Source organism: Schistocerca serialis, chromosome 1, assembly GCF_023864345.2.
Source record: "Schistocerca serialis cubense isolate TAMUIC-IGC-003099 chromosome 1, iqSchSeri2.2, whole genome shotgun sequence".
NCBI classification, from domain to species: domain Eukaryota; kingdom Metazoa; phylum Arthropoda; class Insecta; order Orthoptera; family Acrididae; genus Schistocerca; species Schistocerca serialis.
In genome coordinates this window covers 1,112,624,214-1,112,644,657 of record NC_064638.1, presented here as the reverse complement: position 1 = coordinate 1,112,644,657, position 20,444 = coordinate 1,112,624,214, and the positions used below count along the sequence as shown (strand labels likewise).

General features: G+C 44.1%; 1 protein-coding gene across 1 annotated transcript in view; it reads left to right on the top strand.

The window, feature by feature from the left end:
- LOC126459342 (acid sphingomyelinase-like phosphodiesterase 3a) overlaps positions 1 to 20,444 on the top strand; it is a 586,475-nt gene that overhangs the window by 538,236 nt on the left and 27,795 nt on the right. The window contains exons 8-9 of the mRNA XM_050095854.1: positions 1,906 to 2,018; positions 8,326 to 8,567. Of these exons, the coding sequence (XP_049951811.1) occupies positions 1,906 to 2,018; positions 8,326 to 8,567 (355 nt within the window). The remainder of the gene's footprint in view (positions 1 to 1,905; positions 2,019 to 8,325; positions 8,568 to 20,444) is intronic.

The following is a 20,444-nucleotide window of genomic DNA, read 5'->3' as shown; positions in this document are numbered from 1 at the left end:
CTTTGACAACGTGTCTGGCGGAATGGCTTCACATGCAGATGAGATGTACTGCTTCAGCTGTTCAATTGTTTCTGGATTCTAGCGGTACACCTGGTCTTTCAAGTGTTCCCACAGAAAGAAGTCACAGGGGTTCATGTCTGGCGAATAGGGAGGCCAATCCACGCCGCCTCCTGTATGTTTCAGATAGCCCAAAGCAATCACACGATCATCGAAATATTCATTCAGGAAATTAAAGACGTCGGCCGTGTGATGTGGCCGGGCACCATCTTGCATAAACCACGAGGTGTTCGCAGTGTCGTCTAAGGCAGTTTGTACCGCCACTAATTCACGAAGAATGTCCAGATAGCGTGATGCAGTAATCGTTTCGGATCTGAAAAATGGGCCAATGATTCCTTTGGAAGAAATGGCGGCCCAGACCAGTACTTTTTGAGGATGCAGGGACGATGGGACTGCAACTTGGGGCTTTTCGGTTCCCCATATGCGCCAGTTCTGTTTATTGACGAAGCCGTCCAGGTAAAAATAAGCTTCGTCAGTAAACCAAATGCTGCCCACATGCATATCGCCGTCATCAATCCTGTGCACTATATCGTTAGCGAATGTCTCTCGTGCAGCAATGGTAGCGGCGCTGAGGGGTTGCCGCATTTGAATTTTGTATGGATAGAGGTGTAAACTCTGGCGCATGAGACGATACGTGGACGTTGGCGTCATTAGGACCGCAGCTGCAACACGGCGAACAGAAACCCGAGGCCGCTGTTGGATCACCTGCTGCACTAGCTGCGCGTTGCCCTCTGTGGTTGCCGTACGCGGTCGCCCTACCTTTCCAGCACGTTCATCCGTCACGTTCCCAGTCCGCTGAAATTTTTCAAACAGATCCTTTATTGTATCGCTTTTCGGTCCTTTGGTTACATTAAACCTCCGTTGAAAACTTCGTCTTGTTGCAACAACACAGTGTTCTAGGCGGTGGAATTCCAACACCAGAAAAATCCTCTGTTCTAAGGAATAAACCATGTTGTCTACAGCACACTTGCACGTTGTGAACAGCACACGCTTACAGTACAAAGACGACGTACAGAATGGCGCACCCACAGACTGCGTTGTCTTCTATATATTTCACATCACTTGCAGCGCCATCTGTTGTTGAAAATTGTAACTACTGTAATTTCGAAAGTTTGTCCGCCTGAAAATGTACTGTTGTCCCAAGCATATTGCAACAAACGGTGTATTTCTATCGCTGCTCGTATAGTTTTTATTGCTGTTTCAAATATACCGGTCATTTTTGAAACACCCTGTATGTCTGTGCGTGAGAAACAGCTTGTTCCGTTCGAGTTTCGAGCTTGAAGAGTTCATCCGCAGATGGAGCACTCTTGTCTTCAACATGACATGGCTGGACCATAAACTAACGCAACATTGACACATGCATGATAATACTGCAAAGGGTTCCTCTAAAACTGACCCCCAGTTAGGCAACAGCTTCAGTACCACCTGCGCCTCTTTGGTGCGTACTTCAAAAATTTAAATGTAAGGAGACATTGAAACCCTGTTATCTGAATGGCGCTCTAGTGCCTGAGGGTATGCAAACCCTTCGACACACCTTCCAAGCGGCTATCTTCACACAGGCGCTACAGCAGCATCGGAGCGTAATTCAAGTGCTCAAAAGGCATAAATACCCTTTCTTGCTTAGGATCACGTTCAGATTTTGCCTTCCACCATTACAGAGGAAGGTTTCTAGATAATGATTTCTGGTAACTACATCTTAATTTAGTTTACGTTGTGGAACTTTACATGCTGTTGTTAACTGCGATAATCGTGTGGGTACCGCTGAACTCGCAACGATAGTCGCAAAGCTTAGTCCAGCTACAGTGATGGCGAGGCGGGCATGATGAAGGAGACTGTCTTGGCCAACAGGTGTTCCCGTGTCGTGGATTATGGTGGCTCCGGCCGTCTCCCCTCGCAGGGGCCACGGCTCTGCGACCAACCCGGGGCTTCGCCTCTACAAGTTCGACACCGACACGGGGAAGGTGAGTTGCTGCTGTGCCGCTGTCGTGGTTTTCGTTCTATTTTATTTTATTTTATGTTTTAATAACACAATGTAGGACGCAGTTTGGTAGAAACAGTACCAATACAAAACACTGAAGGGACAATACGAAAGAGTGTAGTCAAACTCTCTGGCAGATTAGAATTATGTGCAGGCCCGGTACTTGAACTTGGGTTCTTCGTCTTTCGTCACGAAGGGCCCTACCGACTGAGCTATGTGTTATTTTATGTTTTTAACTTTCTTTTTATTTATTTATTTATTTTAAGTAAAGCTCATACCTTTACTTCTACCAGTACCACTTCTCCTACCTTCCAAAAATTCGCAGACGTTTACCTGGTAGCGTTATGGGAGTAGCACTCTTGGAAAAAGGATATTGTCGGGAAAGGGCTTAGAACCAGCCTGGAAGATAGTTACCGGAATTCATTTACGGTCCACTGAAGAGTGTGCGCTGATTTGAAACTTTCTGGCAGATTAAAACTAAGTGAATTGGGCGTTTTGTGAAGTTTTGGAAGTAGGAGGAGAGGTACTGCCGAAAATGAAACTATGAGTCCTGATCGAATAACCCGGACGGGAGAGAACTTGCCCGCAAAACACAAAGATCCAGGCTCGAGTCTCGTTACGACAGACAGTTTTAATCTGTTGAAATAGTTCACGGCTGAACTGCCGGATGTTAGTGTTAAACGAGTACAATATTTCGGCAAACTACCACGTTCCCATCATCAGGTACCTGAAGAATCACAGTATTAATTTGTTATGGAAGTGTAAGATAGGTACACACTCCGTTTCAGAGTCAAAATTTTATTTTGGAAACACTCAGAATGTCTAACATATATTCTTACATCGTTTAGTGAATTGAAATAAATTCGAAGTTCTTTGTTTGAATTCGTACGGGTGCAGGTGTAGATTGAGGGGATCATACTATTATTTCGACAGTAGCTAAATGTGCTTTATAGTATGGAGGTCTGAAGTAAAATTTCTAAGACTAGCGTTTGAGTGAAGAAAGAATCGTGCATGCATATATAGACAGACAACATAAATTTATAAATGGTATAATATAATAATTTTAGCGGAAAGGAAAAGAGGGTACAATAAATAACCTAATGATATCGTTTTTGCACAGAGGGATTTGAAAGACTGGTTACTTTTAATCGAGAATGGTGCTATCACACACAAGCTTATGCTTTCGACTCTGCATAATAAATCATGGAGCCTTCTAAAAAATTTCTCAGTTTCCTATAAATACGAATTCCCTTGAGCGTTTGACACAGTGACTTGGGTTTCAACTCTGAGAATGTGTTCCAGATTTATGCATCGATCACATCCACGAGACCCAAAAATTTTAACAAAATGTCTGTTTTGGCGCTGTTAGGTCATCTGGCACTCACCTAACTCCTAGACACTTTGTAGTACGACTTTGGTTTTTCAGAGTGACAGGGAGCTGTATTGATGGATAAAATCGTACCCCATGGAAAAGACATCGTCATCCGTCAGCAGATGCTTACATTTTTGGTATGAGATTCACCTAAATGGTGATTCCGTACATATTCTGATGCAACCAGAAGCCACGACTGGTGGTTGAGCTTTTCAAAATGATTAATTAGTCACAACAGTGCCACGCAAGTATTTCGCTGCAATTAAATTAGTCCTACACAATCGAAACGACATTCGCTCTCCTTTTACTTGCGGTTAATGTCGAACGAGATACCGGACTCGTTTACATGTGAAAGCTCGTGTAAGGCGTGGCAATCGACAGTCATCCATTGCATATAACAGTGTCGTATTGGTAGGATAATAGCTGAGACACAGAGCGTGGAAGATGAGGTAATCTGTAATAATAAAATGTACGCAACAATGTTGCAATAGCAAGCCGATGGTGGAGGCAAGAATTAACATCAGCGCAATTACGAATCTACACCTCCATTACAATGATCTTTACTTGGCTCCAAAGCCTAGGCATTAGGATGGCCTAACTTTCTTATTCTGTTACAACTGAGAACTGCTTTTTTTTTTTGTTCCATTTGACGAATCATCTCCCATTACAGCTCCGTGACGAGAGACAGGTTTCGCCGAAGCCCGTAAGGATCCAGAATAATTGCATCCACTGTAACCACGCCAGATAGCAAAATTACATACAGTAGTAATGGTTGAACCAATGGCGCAAAAAGTGGTTTCAGCTTCTCTTGAGGCGTGTGCACAAACATTAACCCTCGCTATAAACTATATCCGAAAAGTGATGTCTCAGTAGATATGACTTTTCACAATAAGGGTCATATTCAATGTTTTAGGTTCAGGATCCTACATATACATCAGCATCTCTTTAAAATACATGTAGTGAGTAAAAGTCGAGAACATTTATTGAAATTCGCATTTTTAAAAATATTTCTCCTCTTTGCCACAAAGTAAGACCCCCGTTTGTAGGGAGTATGCGTTGCTGGAAATACGTTGCCATTTCTAAGAGTGTGCTTATAGATATTTCCAAGTTCTGGGTCCCACTTACACATCTGTACATCTTTAAACTAGATGTTGTTAATATAAGCCAACAACAGTTAAGAAATTTTTAAAATTTTTCGTAGGGTTGGCACATACTAGCCTCCAAACTCCAGCTTGTAATACACCTTACTGAAAATACGTAGGTACTGAGACGATTAAGAAAGACATATACAGGGTGAATCACATAGAGCTTGCACCACAAATATTGACGTGCCGTTTCCACATATTGGATAGCCAGTAAGGTGCTCATATTTGTTGCCTTTACACAGATTGTAACAATACTTGTAAAATGTATTTTTGTGCATACAAACACGTTTTAAGTCTACCAATACCTATTGACACTAACACACTGAAAGATGCGTAAATTACAATGTCAATAGTTTTTATTGCAGGGTTCTAGTACGAGTCGTTTACGAGATATCATTTTGGAAGTTTCTACACTGACATTTGTTTTTTCTCTATAACCCGTACCATATACGATGTTGTTATGTTTGCTTACAGTATGCTTGTGTGTTATTTGAATGCATTACGACTTGCTTGTCAGTTAATGTGTGACACCCCAAGCTGTAGTTCGTGAGTGGACAACGGTATTTACCAGTGAAGAATAAGTTGACATGCTCATGGTCTATGGAGAGTGTAGGAAGAATACAGTTCTTTCTTGTATAATGTAGGAGGCAACATATCTAATAAACGTCAATCATCTCAGCAGTTATTTACCAAACTCTTCAGGCAGTTACGTGAAGAGTGATTGTGTAATACCTAGACGACGTAACAGAATGAAACAAATGGCGACAGGAGAGTGAGAAATAAATGTTATAGCTGCTGTTGCAGCTGATTTGCATGTTATCTCCCATGAAAATGTATGAGGAGGTGGTATAGGTCAGGCAAGTGTCCTATGCATTCTCCGTCAACGTAGGTTCAACCCTCATCCCATATCTTTCCATCAAGAGTTACGAAGATACGATTATGAGACTCGTGTTAACTTTTGTACATATGAATTAAGAGAGAACACTCCGGATACATCATTTATCTCGTTTAGTGATAAAGCCACATTTACCTATCATGGCAGGGAAAACCGCCTAAACATGAACTGCTTGTCTGTTGACAGTACTCGTTGGCTTCGTCAGGTGGAAAGTCAACGTCCATGAAAAGTGTCATGGTGAACCATCAGGTCGTATGACCGTTTTTGGTAGACGGAACACATATCGCACACAAGTATAGCAGTGTCCTAATAGATCATCTTTCAATGATGCTGTAAGACTACCCGCTGCAGACTAGGAGGAATCTGTGGTACCAACCTGAGGCTGTCATAGAATACGAAATACTACAGCATATCTTCGCGTATTGTTTCCAAATCGTTGTATTGGACGCAGAGGACCTGTACCCTGCCCACCCATTCTCTGGATTTGGCTCCTGTAGACTTTACTCTGTGAGGAAAGCTTAAAGACGCTGTCTACAAAGGCCGTACCAACGACATCCGATGAAATGCAACGACGTACTATTGCACCCTGTGCGGACATCTCCGATCAGATGCTGTCATATTTGCAGCAGTACTTCCGTATCAGACTGGAAGCGTCTATTGCCGTTACTGGTTGTCGTTTCGAATGCAACCTGTGATGGTCAACTGTCTCTTTACTGGTCAGGATCCACGTAATTAGTGTATACACTTGTGTTGTTCTTAACTTAGTGTTACCATAGGTCTTGTAAAAGTGTCGGTGTGGGATCATTTGAAAATACGATACCTGGTAAGCGATCCTGCAATGAACACCATTGACAATCTGATTTACCCTCTTTTAGTTTGTTAATGTCACTAGGCAGTGTTACATTTAAAAAAGGGTATGTAAGGACGAAAATAGACTTTCTAAGTACACACATCTAGAAACGTTTTGCATCACCCCGGTTCCGATAACTCCTAAAGACAGACGTCGATTGTGGATATTGTATCACAGACACAGTCCCTTCGACTGTTCAAAGATGTCACTAAACCCGCCCAAAGATGTAAACAACCATGCATGAGCAGAACCCATTAGACGGAGGGGCTACGACAGCAGATCAGTTCCCGCCATTCCACAAGGAAGGAGGTACACGGTTGGCGTTGTCTGTAGTTCAGCCATGCCTAGACGGTCAATACCGCGGTTCGATCGCGTACTTCAACTATGCCTAGACGGTCAATACTGCGGTTCGATCGCGTCCGCAGTGTTACTTCGTGCCAGGAAGGGCTCTCAGTAAGGGAAGTGTCTATGCAACTCGGAGTGAACCAAAACATTGTTGTTCGGACATGGAGGAGATACAGAGAGACAGGAACTGTCGATGACACGCCTCTCTCAGACCAAGCAAGGGCTACTACTGCAGTGGCAGCAACACCACCATGTTGAATAATGCTTTTCGTGCAGTCACATGATGTGTTACGACTCAAACTGTGCGCAATAGGCTGCATGATGGGCAACCACGAGACCATGCAGCATGGTACAGATGGGCCCAACAACATGCCGAATGGGCCGCTCAGGATTGCCATCACGTTCTCTTCACTGATGAGTGTCGCATATGCCTTCAACCAGACAGTCATCAGAGACGTCTTTGGAGACAACCCGGTCAGGCTGAACGCCTTAGACACACCGTCAGACGAGTGCAAAATGGTGGAGGTTTCCTAATGTTTTGGAGTGGCATTATGTGGGGCCGACGTACGCCGCCGTTGGTCATAGAAGCCACCGTAACGGCTGTGCGATAGATGAATGCCATCCTCCGACCGATAGTGCAACCATATCGGCAGCATATTAGCGAGGCATTCCTCTTCATGGACGACAATGCGCGCCCCCATCGTGCACATTTTGTGAATGACTTCCTTCAGGTTAACGACATCGCTCGACTAGAGTGGCCAGCATGTTCTCCAGTCATGAACCCTATTGAACACGCCTGGGATAGAGTGAAAAGTGCTGTTTGTGGGCGACGTGACCCACCAACCACTCTGAGGTATTTACGCTGAATCACCGTTGAGTATTCGGACAATCTGGACCAATAGTACCTTGATGAACTTGTGGACAGTATGCCACGACGAATACAGGCATGCGCCAATGCAAGAGGACGTGCTGTATTCTGCTGGTGTGTACAGCAATCTTGACCACCACCTCTGAAGGTCTTGTTGTATGGTGGTACAACATGCAATGTGTCGGTTTCATGAGCAATAAAAAGGGCTGAAATGATGTTTATGTTGATCTCTATTCCAATTTTTTGTACAGGTTCCGGAACTCGGAACTGAGGTGATGCAGACTTCTGTTGATGTGTGTATTATTACAATCTGTTTATTGGCCAAAAACACGAGCCCCCGTCCTCTAAACCATTCTGTGAAAACCGCACATCAATAGCACTTTCCATTACCGCAATATTTACCGTACAAGTTTTAGGTGGTTCACACTGTGTATCCCACTACATTCCAGTGTACTACAGTGAATACGAAATATTAAAGAATAGCTGTGTATATTACAATAGTGAATTATTCTTTATAGTTGCATGAATCAGTATGAGACATCGTATGTATATCAGTATTATTGTAGTCCACATGGATTAGACATAGAGGGAAAAGTGAATTTCAGCATTTCCTAGAATTACGGTGACTGTCATCCATTGCACCTGCCCAAGATGCACAAACACCCAACGATAGAAAAGCACAGTATTAATACAGAGGACAATTCAGGTGTTAGGCAGCACTGATTGCTTCCTAGACTTGTTGTTAAACGACATCTGCGGAAGCAGATACGCCTCACGTGAGGCCACCACCCCACTAAGTAGACTGCTCATTGCAGGTGCTGGACTACGCACAGTACTTCCTGGACCTGCAGCAGGTGGCGGCGCGGGAGGCGCTGGTTCAGCAGCAGCAACAGCAGCACCAACACCAGCACCACCACCACCACACGCCACACGCCGACGAATGGCAGCTCGAGTACAACTTCACTTCCTATTACGGCGTCCACGAGATCTCGCCGGAGGCTCTCGCTGGCCTCGCCGAGGCCTTCCCGGACCCAGCACGTGCCAAACTAGCCAACAAGTAAGACCAGGCGCCCATGCACACGGCGTTCCCCCACGTGCAGGTTATACTACTGCACAACGGCAACAATTAATGAAACGTAAAGCCACAAAGACGTAACAGCGCTGCTTCTAGTCTACTCGTTTTTCCAATAATTTGGATTTATTATTATTATTGTTATTATTACATTTCATTTTTTGTCGTTAAAGGTAAAGTAGGCTGTTCGAGCAATGATCCACTGTAGAGTCTCTGACTTCTCAGCCACATACCAGGCGAGTCTTACAACTAAGGAGAACCTTGGTCAGAAATTGGGGATCCGAATTTTTTGTTTCTAATCATCAGTCTTCTGACTAGTCTGATGCAGCCCGCCACGAATTGCCCTTCTGTACCAACCTGTTCATGTCAAACTAGCAATAGCAGACTACGCCCTCCATTACTTGCTGGATGCATTCCAATCCCTGTCTTCCCCTATAGGTTTTACACTCTACACCATCCTCTATTACCATGGTGTTGATCATTGACGTCTTAACATATGCCCTATCATCCTGTTTCTGCTTCTCGTCATTGTTTACCAAATATTCCTTTCCCCGCCGATTCTACAGAGAACCGATTCTGAAGAGAACCTCATTGCTCATCTTATCAGACCACCTAATTTTCCACATCTTAAATGCTTCAGTTCTCTACTGATCAGGTTTTCCCACAACCCATATTTCACTACCATATATGTTTGATGTTGTTGTTGTTGTTGTTGTGGTCTTCAGTCCAGAGACAGGTTTGATGCAGCTCTCCATGCTACTCTATCCACTGCAAGCTTCTTCATCTCCCAGTGCCTACTGCAACTTACTTCCTTCTGTATCTGTTTAGTGTATTCATCTCATGGTCTCCCTCTACAATTTTGACCCTCCACGCTGCCCTCCAATGCTAAATTTGTGATCCCTTGATGCCTCAGAACATGCCCTACCAACCGGTCCCTTCTTCTTGTCAAGTTGTGCCACAAACTCCTCTTCTCCCCAATTCTATTCAATACCTCCTCATTAGTCATTTGATCTACACATCTAATCTTCACCATTCTTCTGTAGCACCACATTTCAAAAGCTTCTATTCTCTTCTTGTCCAAACTATTTATCGTCCATGTTTCACTTCCATACATGGCTACACTCTATACAAACACTTTCAGAAACGACTTCTTGACACTTAAATCTATAATCGATGTTAACAAATTTCTCTTCTTCAGAAATGCTTTCCTTGCCATTGCCAGTCTACATTTTATATCTTCTCTACTTCGACCATCATCAGCTATTTTGCTCCCCAAATAGCAAAACTCCTTTACTACTTTAAGTGTCTCATTTCCTAATCTGATTCCCTCAGCAAGTTTGACACTAGTAGAATTCTCTTGGCCAGGAATGCTCTATTTCGAAGTGCTTCTCTCATTTTCATATCCTCTTTGCATCATCCACTATGAGTTATGCTGCTCCCTAGGAAGCAGAAATTTCTAACTTCATCTACATCATGACATGACGTTAAATTTCTCGCTGTTCTCATTTCTTCTCCTTCTCATAATTTCCGTCTTTCTTCGATTTACTCCCAATCAATACGCACTGTTCATTAGACCGTTCATTCCATTCAGCCGATCCAGTGATATTTCTTCTTCTTACTAAGGATAGCAATGTCATCAGCGAATTTATCACTGGTATCCACTCACCACGAATTCTAACCTAACTCTTATCCGGCTTTGCCTTGGTTCATAGAGTTATTGGATTTCCTCCTGAGGGATATCTTTCTAGATTCTGACTAACTGACGTGTTACATCGTCAAAATTCCGAGCTGGTTGGAGGGCCCTGCCCATAATGCTCCAGACTTTCTCAACTGGGGAGAGATCCGGTGACCTTGCGGCCAGGGTAAGGTTCGGCAAGCACGAAGACATGTAGTAGGAAATCTCGCCATGTGCGGGCGGGCATTTTCTTTGCTGAATTTTAAGTCCAGGATGACTTGCTGCGTCAGGCACTAGAACACAGCGTAGAATATCGTCGACCTACCGCTTTGCTGTAAGGGTGTCGTGGATGACAACCATAGGGGCCGTGCTTGAAAAGAAATGGCAGACCAAAACATCAATTCTTGTTCTCGGGTCGTATAGTGGGCGACATTTAGGCTGGTATCCCATCGCTGTCCGAGACCTCTCCAGAATTGCTTAGTCTGCAGTCTCATTGAATAGACTAGAACTGTCTTTATTAATGAGTGCCGCTTAGAACTGAGCTTTCATGACCAGCGAGGACGTGTATAGAGACACCCCGAAAAGCGATGGGATAACAACCCGTCTGTCACCAATCATACGGTTTTACAACGGGGAGTGACGGTCTGGGGTGCCATTTCTTTTCATATCAGTCATCCATGGCATGGCTATAGTACAGAAATACGTCAAGGGCTTGCATTTCAGCAAAATAATGCCTGTCCGCACACGGCGAGAGCTTGTACAGCTAGTCTTCGGGCGAGGCCAGCAATGTATCCGGATCTCTCCCCAATTGTGTACGTTTGGAATATTATGGGCAAGACCCCATAGCCATCACGGGATGTTGAAGATGCATGGCTTTAATTTGACAGAGTTTGGCACGATATTGCTCACGAGGAGACCCAACAATCCTGTCAATCAATGTGAAGCCGAACAACCGCTCGCGTAAGGGCCTGAGGTGGACCAACAAACCTTTACTGACTTGCTTGATTTGTGGCGCTCTTTCTCTCGAATAAATCACTCAATTTTTCAGAAACTGTAATCATTTGTTTGTCTGCACATGTACATCACTTCCCCCGCTTTTCGTCCAATTAGGGTAATTCGTCTTAGATTATTTTTCATGGAGTAAATATATTTTTCTTAGAGATTCTTCCAGCAATGACCCATTGAAGAAAACGGACTCTTCAGCCAAATACTAAGAGAGGTGACAGTGGGGAAGACGGAATCCCATTTTGGAACATTTGGGAGAAGATTTACAATCGCCTTACAACAAAAGAAAAACCCCACAACAACCTGGGATAGAACCGGTGGATGGGAAGTACGTTTAATTTATTTCCTCAGCAAGAATATGCAGGCTGTTGAATGTGAATGTGTTTTCATTGATGTGTACACTAAGTATTGTTGTTTAGCATATGACTAATACTCATAATTCTCGGGAGATACTTACAGGTGTATACATAGAGGCTGTATCTTAATTAATGGCGTAAACGCATACAGTTGAAAATAGAAGGTACAAAAGCGAAAGAGAATCAGTAAACATAGGTCCGCTAACTAACTGTTGACGAGATAACTGAGACTTTGTGGTTACTAGTTGCCACTGACATTATTCTGTGTGAGCACCGCGTGCTGATCCGTAGTGTAGTTTTTGTTTACATTTTCGAGACGTGGAATTGTAAACACAATGGATACGACAGCGGAGTACACGTGTTTTAGTGGCACTCATGGCAGATGTTTGTGGAGCGTCAGTTGTCTTGTAGGAGTTTTGGTGGTAACACTGATCGTTAGGAAGTATGCGGGTATGCATTTCATGTATGTAAGGGCTAATGACAATGCACGAGTGGCTGTACGCTTGTACCAAGAAGGATACCTTGTCCAAAGCCATCAGGAGCATTATCGCGTCTGAGAAAGTGAGAGCTTTGCATATGCTGTGGGAGAGGGTAGGGCAGCACGAATTACACATGTACGTAAAGAAGTGGTGCTAGAAACAGATGAAAACTCTCCAGGCATCACGACAGGGACACTGGCCACCCAAATTCCTCGAATGAAACATCGCAGTGTTTGGAGAAGAATGCATTGCAAAGCAGTGTACCAGTACCAACCCCAAAGTCCTAAGCGTCTTAGGGAGGCGGTCTTCGCTCCTAGACTAACTATCTGTCAGTGGATGACACAACAAGCTGTTGGCAACCCTTCATTTCACAGTAAAATTTTATTTACAGATAAAGCAGAGTACACTCGTGATGATGTATTTAATTAGTAAAATTGTAGCAATTGGAGTCATCTAGGCTCCAACTCACAAGCTATACCTAATTCTCTCATTGAATGTGTAATTAATGGTACTAAATGGTCGTCTGATTGGCCGTGAATATTACCAAAACAAACTCAATGGACGGAATTACCTTCGGTTTCTGCGGCACCTTTGTGCAGGATTAAGTGAGGATGTTTCTTCAGAGTGACGCTAGACCATGTAATACATGCATGATGGAGCACCGGCACATTTTGATGCTATGGTGAAACCACATCTAATGCGCCGATATGTGAAAGGTAGACTGGGCGAGGAGGACCTGTAACGTGCCCTTCAAGATCACCTGACCTGAACCCCAAGGATTTCTGTGTTTGAGACCACCTTACAGGTGTAGTGTAGGCCACGCTGGTTACACGGTTTAGGAATTGGAGCACAGACTCGTCAGTGCTTGTCAAGCATATCGAAACAGGCGTATTTGGGAGGACTCGAAACTCATTGCGTCGGCGGTACAGACCTGCGTTCGGGTATAGGGACGACACTTTGAACACCTCCGTTCATTACGAGTACAGTTATGTTACTGTTGTCGCGCTGTTGTGATTCTTGAAGTTTTCCCGGCGTACTGAATATTCTATGAGGTTCTGGGATTTCAGCTGCATCTTATTGATTTCTTGCCACAATGTTTCGGCTGACAACCGTTCAGCCTTCTTCAGGTGTACGCCAATAGAGACTATGAGTTCACGGTGTCGGCTTTATAGCAAACATCTGTGCTGCGACGCATGTGCATAGGCGGCAATCAGAAGAGCGTTTTCCCTCAGAAGAGATTAAAGAGATCAACGGGTCCCAAGCAAAAAAAAAAAAAAAAAAAAAGCCTCCTGCTCTCGGCGAGATCCTTTTCGGACTTACAAACCGTGACGATTTGAGTTCTTTAATTTATTCTGACAGAAAATATTTTATTCATGTGAGCATCTGGCGACATCTTACGTTTGTTTCTTGCCCCGTTACCAAGAGTGCCGCCAGAGGGCTTGCACGTAGTTTCACCTTTACGTATGCGCCTGCGCACCAAAAATGGAACACTATTTTCGTAGGTCGTGGATTTCGATAGAGGACGTTCCTGTGACGTCCGCCTATGTTCATGTGGTGCCGCGCCAATTTTTGCTGTAAAGCCGACTGTCTCCAGTGGCGGACACCTGAAGATGGCTGAACGGTTGCCAGCCAAAATATTGTGGCTAGAAGTCAACAAGATTAGTTTGCCCCGAAACCTCTTAGGATATGTCGTCGTGCTCATTCAACAAACCTACACGTCCACAAAAGTATCGATAATAATTTTTGTTAATGTTGTATAATATTCATATTTTTTCCTAAATGGGATGACGCTTACGAAGAATCAAGTCAGTGGTGGTTAGTAAACACAAAGTCCCTATTAGGCCGCAAAGCCTTGATTTGGAGACCTATGTTTACTGAAACTATTTTTATTCTATTATCATGTACAATCAATTGTATACGGTTACGCCATTAAATATGGTACAGCCTGCACATAAGAATAAGAAACGATGAACTTTCAAAGGTCACATATGTTTAATAACAATGTCCAGTTCTTCATTTCAGTGCACTGTCTCCAGTTATGCTAACAGGAAATTCTATTCACTACGTGGTTATCCTCGAATCCAACACTAGCTGGCAATGCGACACATAGCTTGGTGTGCAGCTCGGCAGTCACAATGTGGATGGGGCAGCTTTTCCCACCGGTGGGAGCGTCTTGGCACCTGCCGTGGCCCTTTGGAATTCGATCCACGGCAGCCCAGGCCTAGTGTGATAGGCGAGATCCAGTTGGGAGAGCAACGCCTGAGAAGACGTCGGCCATGGGGTCGGTGAGGAGCAGTAGCAATAATGGACCTGCGTAGTATCTGCTCAGGTGCAGAACTGCTACTGTTACTCACTGACCCTACCATTCTTCGGGAATTTTAAAAACCTCTGGAAACCATTCAGAGGCATCACGCACGGTAGGATGTCGTGAGCGTAGCGTTTTAAGATTATAGGCCTACTACTCTTTTGTGTATTGTTCTCAGTACAATAAAAATGTCTTTAAAAAAATGCCACGAAAGGCTGTTCTTACACGAACTTTCGACCAAAGAAATGAATTTTTGACGGAGTGTGACTACGTTTTAAAAATATATTCAAAAGTAGTTAGTACTTACCTTGCTACGACAGATTCTTATGGACACAAATGAATTTTAATGTGGTCAAAAGTATCCGGACACCCATAAAAACGTACGTTTTTCATATTAGGTGCATTGTGCTCCACCTACTGCCAGGTACTCCATATCGGCAACCTCAGTAGTCGTCAGACATCGTGAAGCAGAATTGGGCACTCCGCGCAACTCACAGACTTCGAACATAATCAGGTGATTGGGGGTCACTTGTGTCACACTTGTGTCCCCGCAGACAGTTGAAGAGGGTCGTAATGTGTAATAGGCAGACATTTATCCAGACCATCACACAGGAATTCCAAACTGCATCAGGATCCGTTGCAAGTACTGTGACAGTTAGGAGGATGGTGAGAAAATTTGGATTTCATGGTCGAGCGGCTGCTCATAAGCCACACGTCACGCCGGTAAATGCCAAACGACGCCTCGCTTGGCGTAAGGAGCGTAAAAATTGGGCGATTGAACAGTGGAAAAACGTTGAGTGTAGTGACGAATCACGGTACACAATGTGGCGATCCCATGACTGGGTGCGGGTATGGAGAATGCCTGATGAACGTTATCTGCCAGCGTGTGTTATGGTGTGGTCGTGTTTTACGTAGAAGGGACTTCCCCTTGTTGTTTTGCCTGACACTATCACAGCACAGGCCTACACTGATGTTTTAAGCACCTTCTTGTTCCCACTGTTGAAGAAAAATTCAGGGATAGTGATTGCATCTTTCAACACGATCCAGCACCTGTTCATAATGCACGACCTGTGGTGGAGTGGTTACACGACAATAACATCGCTATAATGAACTGGCCTACACGGAGTCCTGACCTGAAGCCTATAGAACACCTTAGGGATGTTTTGGAACGCCGACTTCGTGCCAGGCCTCACCGACCTACACCGAGATCTCTACTCAGTGCAGCACTCTGTGAAGAATGGGCTCCCATTCCCCAAGAAACCTTCCAGCACCTCATTGAACGTATGCCTGCGAGAATGGAAACTGTCGCAAAGCTAACGGAGGTCCTACAGTACGCAGCTCGTGGTCGTGCGGAAGCGTTCTCGCTTCCCGCGCCCGGGTTCCCGGGTTTGATTCCCGGCGGCGTCAGGGATTTTCTCTGCCTCGTGATGACTGGGTGTTGTATGAGGTCCTTAGGTTAGTTAGGTTTAAGTAGTTCTAACTTCTAGGTGACTGATGACCATAGATGTTAAGTGCCATAGTGCTCAGAGCCATTTTTTTGGAGGTCCTACACCATACTGAATTCCAGCATTACCGATGGAGGGCGCCACGAACTTGTAGATCATTTTCAGCCAGGTGTGCAGATTCTTTTGATGACATAGAGTAGTTTATACTGTTTGCAGTTATGCCCGTTATTAACATTCCTGATGAAGAAATAAGAAAGATGAGAGCTCATACTCGCAGTTGAGCGCAGAGAGCAAAATGCATACAATGCCACGAAAATAGTCGTATCTTTAGACATTTATTTATCATTACTGCATAGGTTCCTTGACCGTAGCCAAGTTGTTTTATCGTGTCATTGTGTAAAGTAATTTAACTATTAAAGTAATTTAACTATTAACTTAAGATAACTGTTTCGACCGTATCACAAAGGCCTTCCTCACAGCAAGACTAGTATTTTATACAATTACACGTTGCAGCATCCAGAAGAATTTTGATCATGTTTAACACTGACGTCGGAATTAAAAGCAACGATGGATGGGTAATTTAGGATCAAATCAGTGTCATTGATAAAAGAAAGAATACACTTGTACACACCTAAAACAAGTGACATACTGGTTTGCCCCGTAAGAGAGAACCGAACCACAAAAAATTCGTAGTCATTTTAATAAACTAGACTGGGATGTATTCAACAAACCTTCCTTTCGGATGGATTAATAAGATATCGGCTCTGTACTATGTGCATCGGATGCTAAGAACCGCACTGTGCACCGAACGTGAAGTTTGAACACAATTAAAGGCAACTATGAACTTTAAAATACACGAGCAATATTACCCAAAGTTGCTAGATTTGAGCGACAGTCTCAGCACGTTTCTGTAACTTGTTGCATGAAGAGGACCATCGGAAAGTAACTTCAGCGTAAATTGCTATATAAGTCATCTATAACAGCAAACGTGGAAGCAAGACACTCACATACGACCACCAAGAAACGTAGACAGGAACAGACAAATCAGCTCAGTGGAGTACGTTGCGTGGTTTCAAACGGATACACTTGCAGAGATCAAGCGAGCCCACTGGCTTTCTATATAGTCGCCCGGGTTCGATTCCCGGCTGGGTCGGAGATTTTCTCCGCTCAGGGACTGGGTGTTGTGTTGTCCTAATCATCATCATTTCATCTCCATCGACGCGCAGGTCGCCGAAGTGGCGTCAAATTCAAAGACCCGCACCAGACGAACGGTCTACCCGACACGACATTTCATCCGTTACTACTCACTAAATTACCTGTCGTAATGCATGTCTTTTCAACCAGCTAAAGACTGCGACACCAGCAGTACTCGATCGCTTGGTATAGAACATCTTTGCAGTATGACTCCAATTCAGAATACCTGGAAGAAAGATTAGTTTTGAAAGTTGATATTGTGATAAGCAACTTTCCATAATTAAAAGTTGTGGGTCCCCCTGCGTGGGTAGATTAGGTTTTCTATTACCATAGATCTTGTTGAATTCGCTTATAAGAACAGGAGATCAGAGCAGATCAGGTGGCATAATGTCTGTTAAGAGTGGAAGCCAGTGAACTAATGGCACCAGATATTATTCAGTTCAGTGTCGAAAAGCATAGAATGAAGGCTGTTCATCCACTAAAGGTGAATTATATTCAGCACTTGAGTGCACTAAGCCCAAGCTGAATAACTCATGATGGTTGCTGAGCATCCCCAGGTAGTTCCATGAAACTGCTATAAGATATCCGAGCTAGGTTCATAAGGTGTTGCTTGAAGGTCCGTGTTCAGTCCAAGACGTTGCCCGGATATACTATGTAATACCGATGACTTCTCCGCCATGAAATGTGTGTCTGATAACTGGGAAATGAGACGACCTTGTTATAGGAACCAGCACAACTTTCACTCGAGATTATTTAATGAAATCAAGCAATAGATGTATCAGACATTCTAAACTAGTCCTCCAGAAAGGGAACGTCGTCAACTGTCACGCTATTCATTTGCTCTTTTAAAACTTGGCAGCTTTTTTTCCTTTGTTGAGTTTCGATTCCTCCCAAACGGCGGCGGGCTGGCAGCAGCTTAGTACACAACTTACACCAGAAGAAGAAGATAACAAACAATACAATCAGGCGATAAAAACGGTGGCTTAAATTGTAAAATGGCGGAAAATTGTGGAAGGTAAAACATAAAACAAAGGGGCGATACTAATAAAATACACAAGAAGCAGACAGGTAAAATAGTACACAACAATTAAAGAAAACACGGTCACAGTCTGATTTCTGTTTGCAAGATATAAAAATCACATCCAGCGACAGTACGATTTCTGTGCGCAACTCTTCAGAAAAGATGATCAACACTGAACAGCCACTTAAAACACCACACTAAAAAGTTGGCACAAAAATGTCACACCAAAGCCAAGGGCAGATTGGGGGGGGGGGGGGACCTGGACAGAGGAGGGGAAAAAAGGAGGAAGGAGAGGAAAAACAAAGTGGGGGGGGGAGGAGTCGACGGAGGGACTCATAAGGGGGGGGGGGAGCAGGGCAGACATGAGAGGGAGTGGGGAAAGGCAGAGGAGGGGAATGCAAAAGGACTCAGGGGGAGAGGAGGGAGGTAGAGAGAGGGTAGGCGGGGAAAAACAGAATGGGAGGGGGGAGAGGGAGCCCAGGAAAAGGACAGAGGAAGGGAGGGGGTGGTTGATAGGAAGGATAAATGGAGGGAGAGAGGGCATCATCCAGGAGGGGTAGTCGACGGAAGCCAGATTAGGAAAGGAGATGAAGGTTGTAGAGGTGGAGGGTAGGGGGGACACAACGGGGGTGGGGGTTTGAAAGTAGGGGAGCAACCAGGGGATGAGGGGGATCAAGGCGGTGGAGGGTGCAGAGGATGTGGATATGTTCGAGAAAAAGGAGCATATGGGGGAGAGGAATCAGGTCATAGAGGATCTGCATGGGGGACGGGAGGCATATACGAAAGGTGAAGTGGAGTACATGGCACTCGAGGATCTGGAGGGACTTATAGAATTTGGGGGGGCAGGGTGGATATCAAGGTGGAACTGGCATAACAGAGGATGTGACAGATTAAGGATTAGTAAAACTCGGTGAATAATTTCCGTATATGATTAACTTAATACAATAGAATCGTTTATGATATTCTTCATCTTTGAAGTCATACTGATCTGTTACAGTGCGCAGCAAAACTTCATAAGAGATACACAGGGTATCCAGTGAAGGTGTCCCTACTTTCAGAATTAAATATCTCGAAAAGTAAGAGCGATAGAGGAGTGCAACGAACGGTATGTTTATTGTTAAAGCTGTAAGAATTTTATACAGAAGTCATGAGGATGTTTCGAAATAGTTCGAAAAGCTGTTTGCAGGTGGAGCTGTAGTCGCATAGCGACAATATATAGTGTGCCGCAGCTGAGAGTGACCAGTTCCACCACTGAAACGTGAAAGGAGGTTATCCTACCGAAGGATGATGTTGAAATCACTTATTCCATTTTCGCATGATTTAATGTTCCTTAAGGATCCGATGAGAAAACTATTTGCAAGCTCTTTCCAAATTCCAAAGGAGAGGCAACGCGATTGCGGGGAATGCTGGCCCTCAGCAAACCGTATTTACTCCCAAAAATTTAAAAATGTTTTCTGTAATTATTCAGCTAAATTCAAGGAAATCCATCCTAAGAATTGCAGCAGAGATTGGTCTGAAGCGTTCCAGGACGTTGAAACAGAGCTACACATGTTTTCATTCAAAATCATGCCTTTACGAGCTGTGCAACAAAGGGCTGACTGCGAACCAGATCGTCACTACCATTGTTAATGAGTGATTTGATGTTGGCTGCATCTCGGTGATGACGAAACACACTTTCACCTGAATGAAGTCGTGAATAAACAAATCCGACGATTTTGGGGTTTCGGAAGACCCCCACATTTGTGAAGCGAAACCACTGTATTCTCCCAAAATTGCTGTATGGGCTTCGGTATGCTGCAGAGGAATCGTTGGCCCTTTTTCGTGCTGGGAACGGTCGCTAGTGAACATTACGTGATACTTTTGGAACAATTCATCGCCAAATAGCTAGGATCGACCAGGCACTGAGTGGTTCATGCAAAATGAGGCCAGGACACATCGCACTGAACAGATGTTTCGCTTTCTTGAATATTTCGGGAATAGGGCCACTTCGTCTGGCTTATTGCAAATGTACTGGTGCAGGAAGAGATTTGCGACCTTATTCACCCTGTCTGATTCTTTGTGACTACGTTTTGGGGGCGCGTTGAAAGACGCTGTCTACTTGGACCAGTCCAGCACGCTCGACGAGCTTGAATCGGTGATCTGTGACGCATCTGAATCCATTTCCGTTGAGACACTAAGGGATGAAATGAGAAATTGCATTTTTCGTATGCCCCACCTCAATACTGTGAATGCTGGCCACTTCGAAAAGACTGTGCTGTGACAGCGAAGACTGATTGCAGAGGACGAGTTTAATCGTGGACACAAACGCTGATACTGAATGAGCTGCACGGCCTACAGCTTTTTGAACTATTTATTAACTTTTGTAAAAATTCGTAATAAACG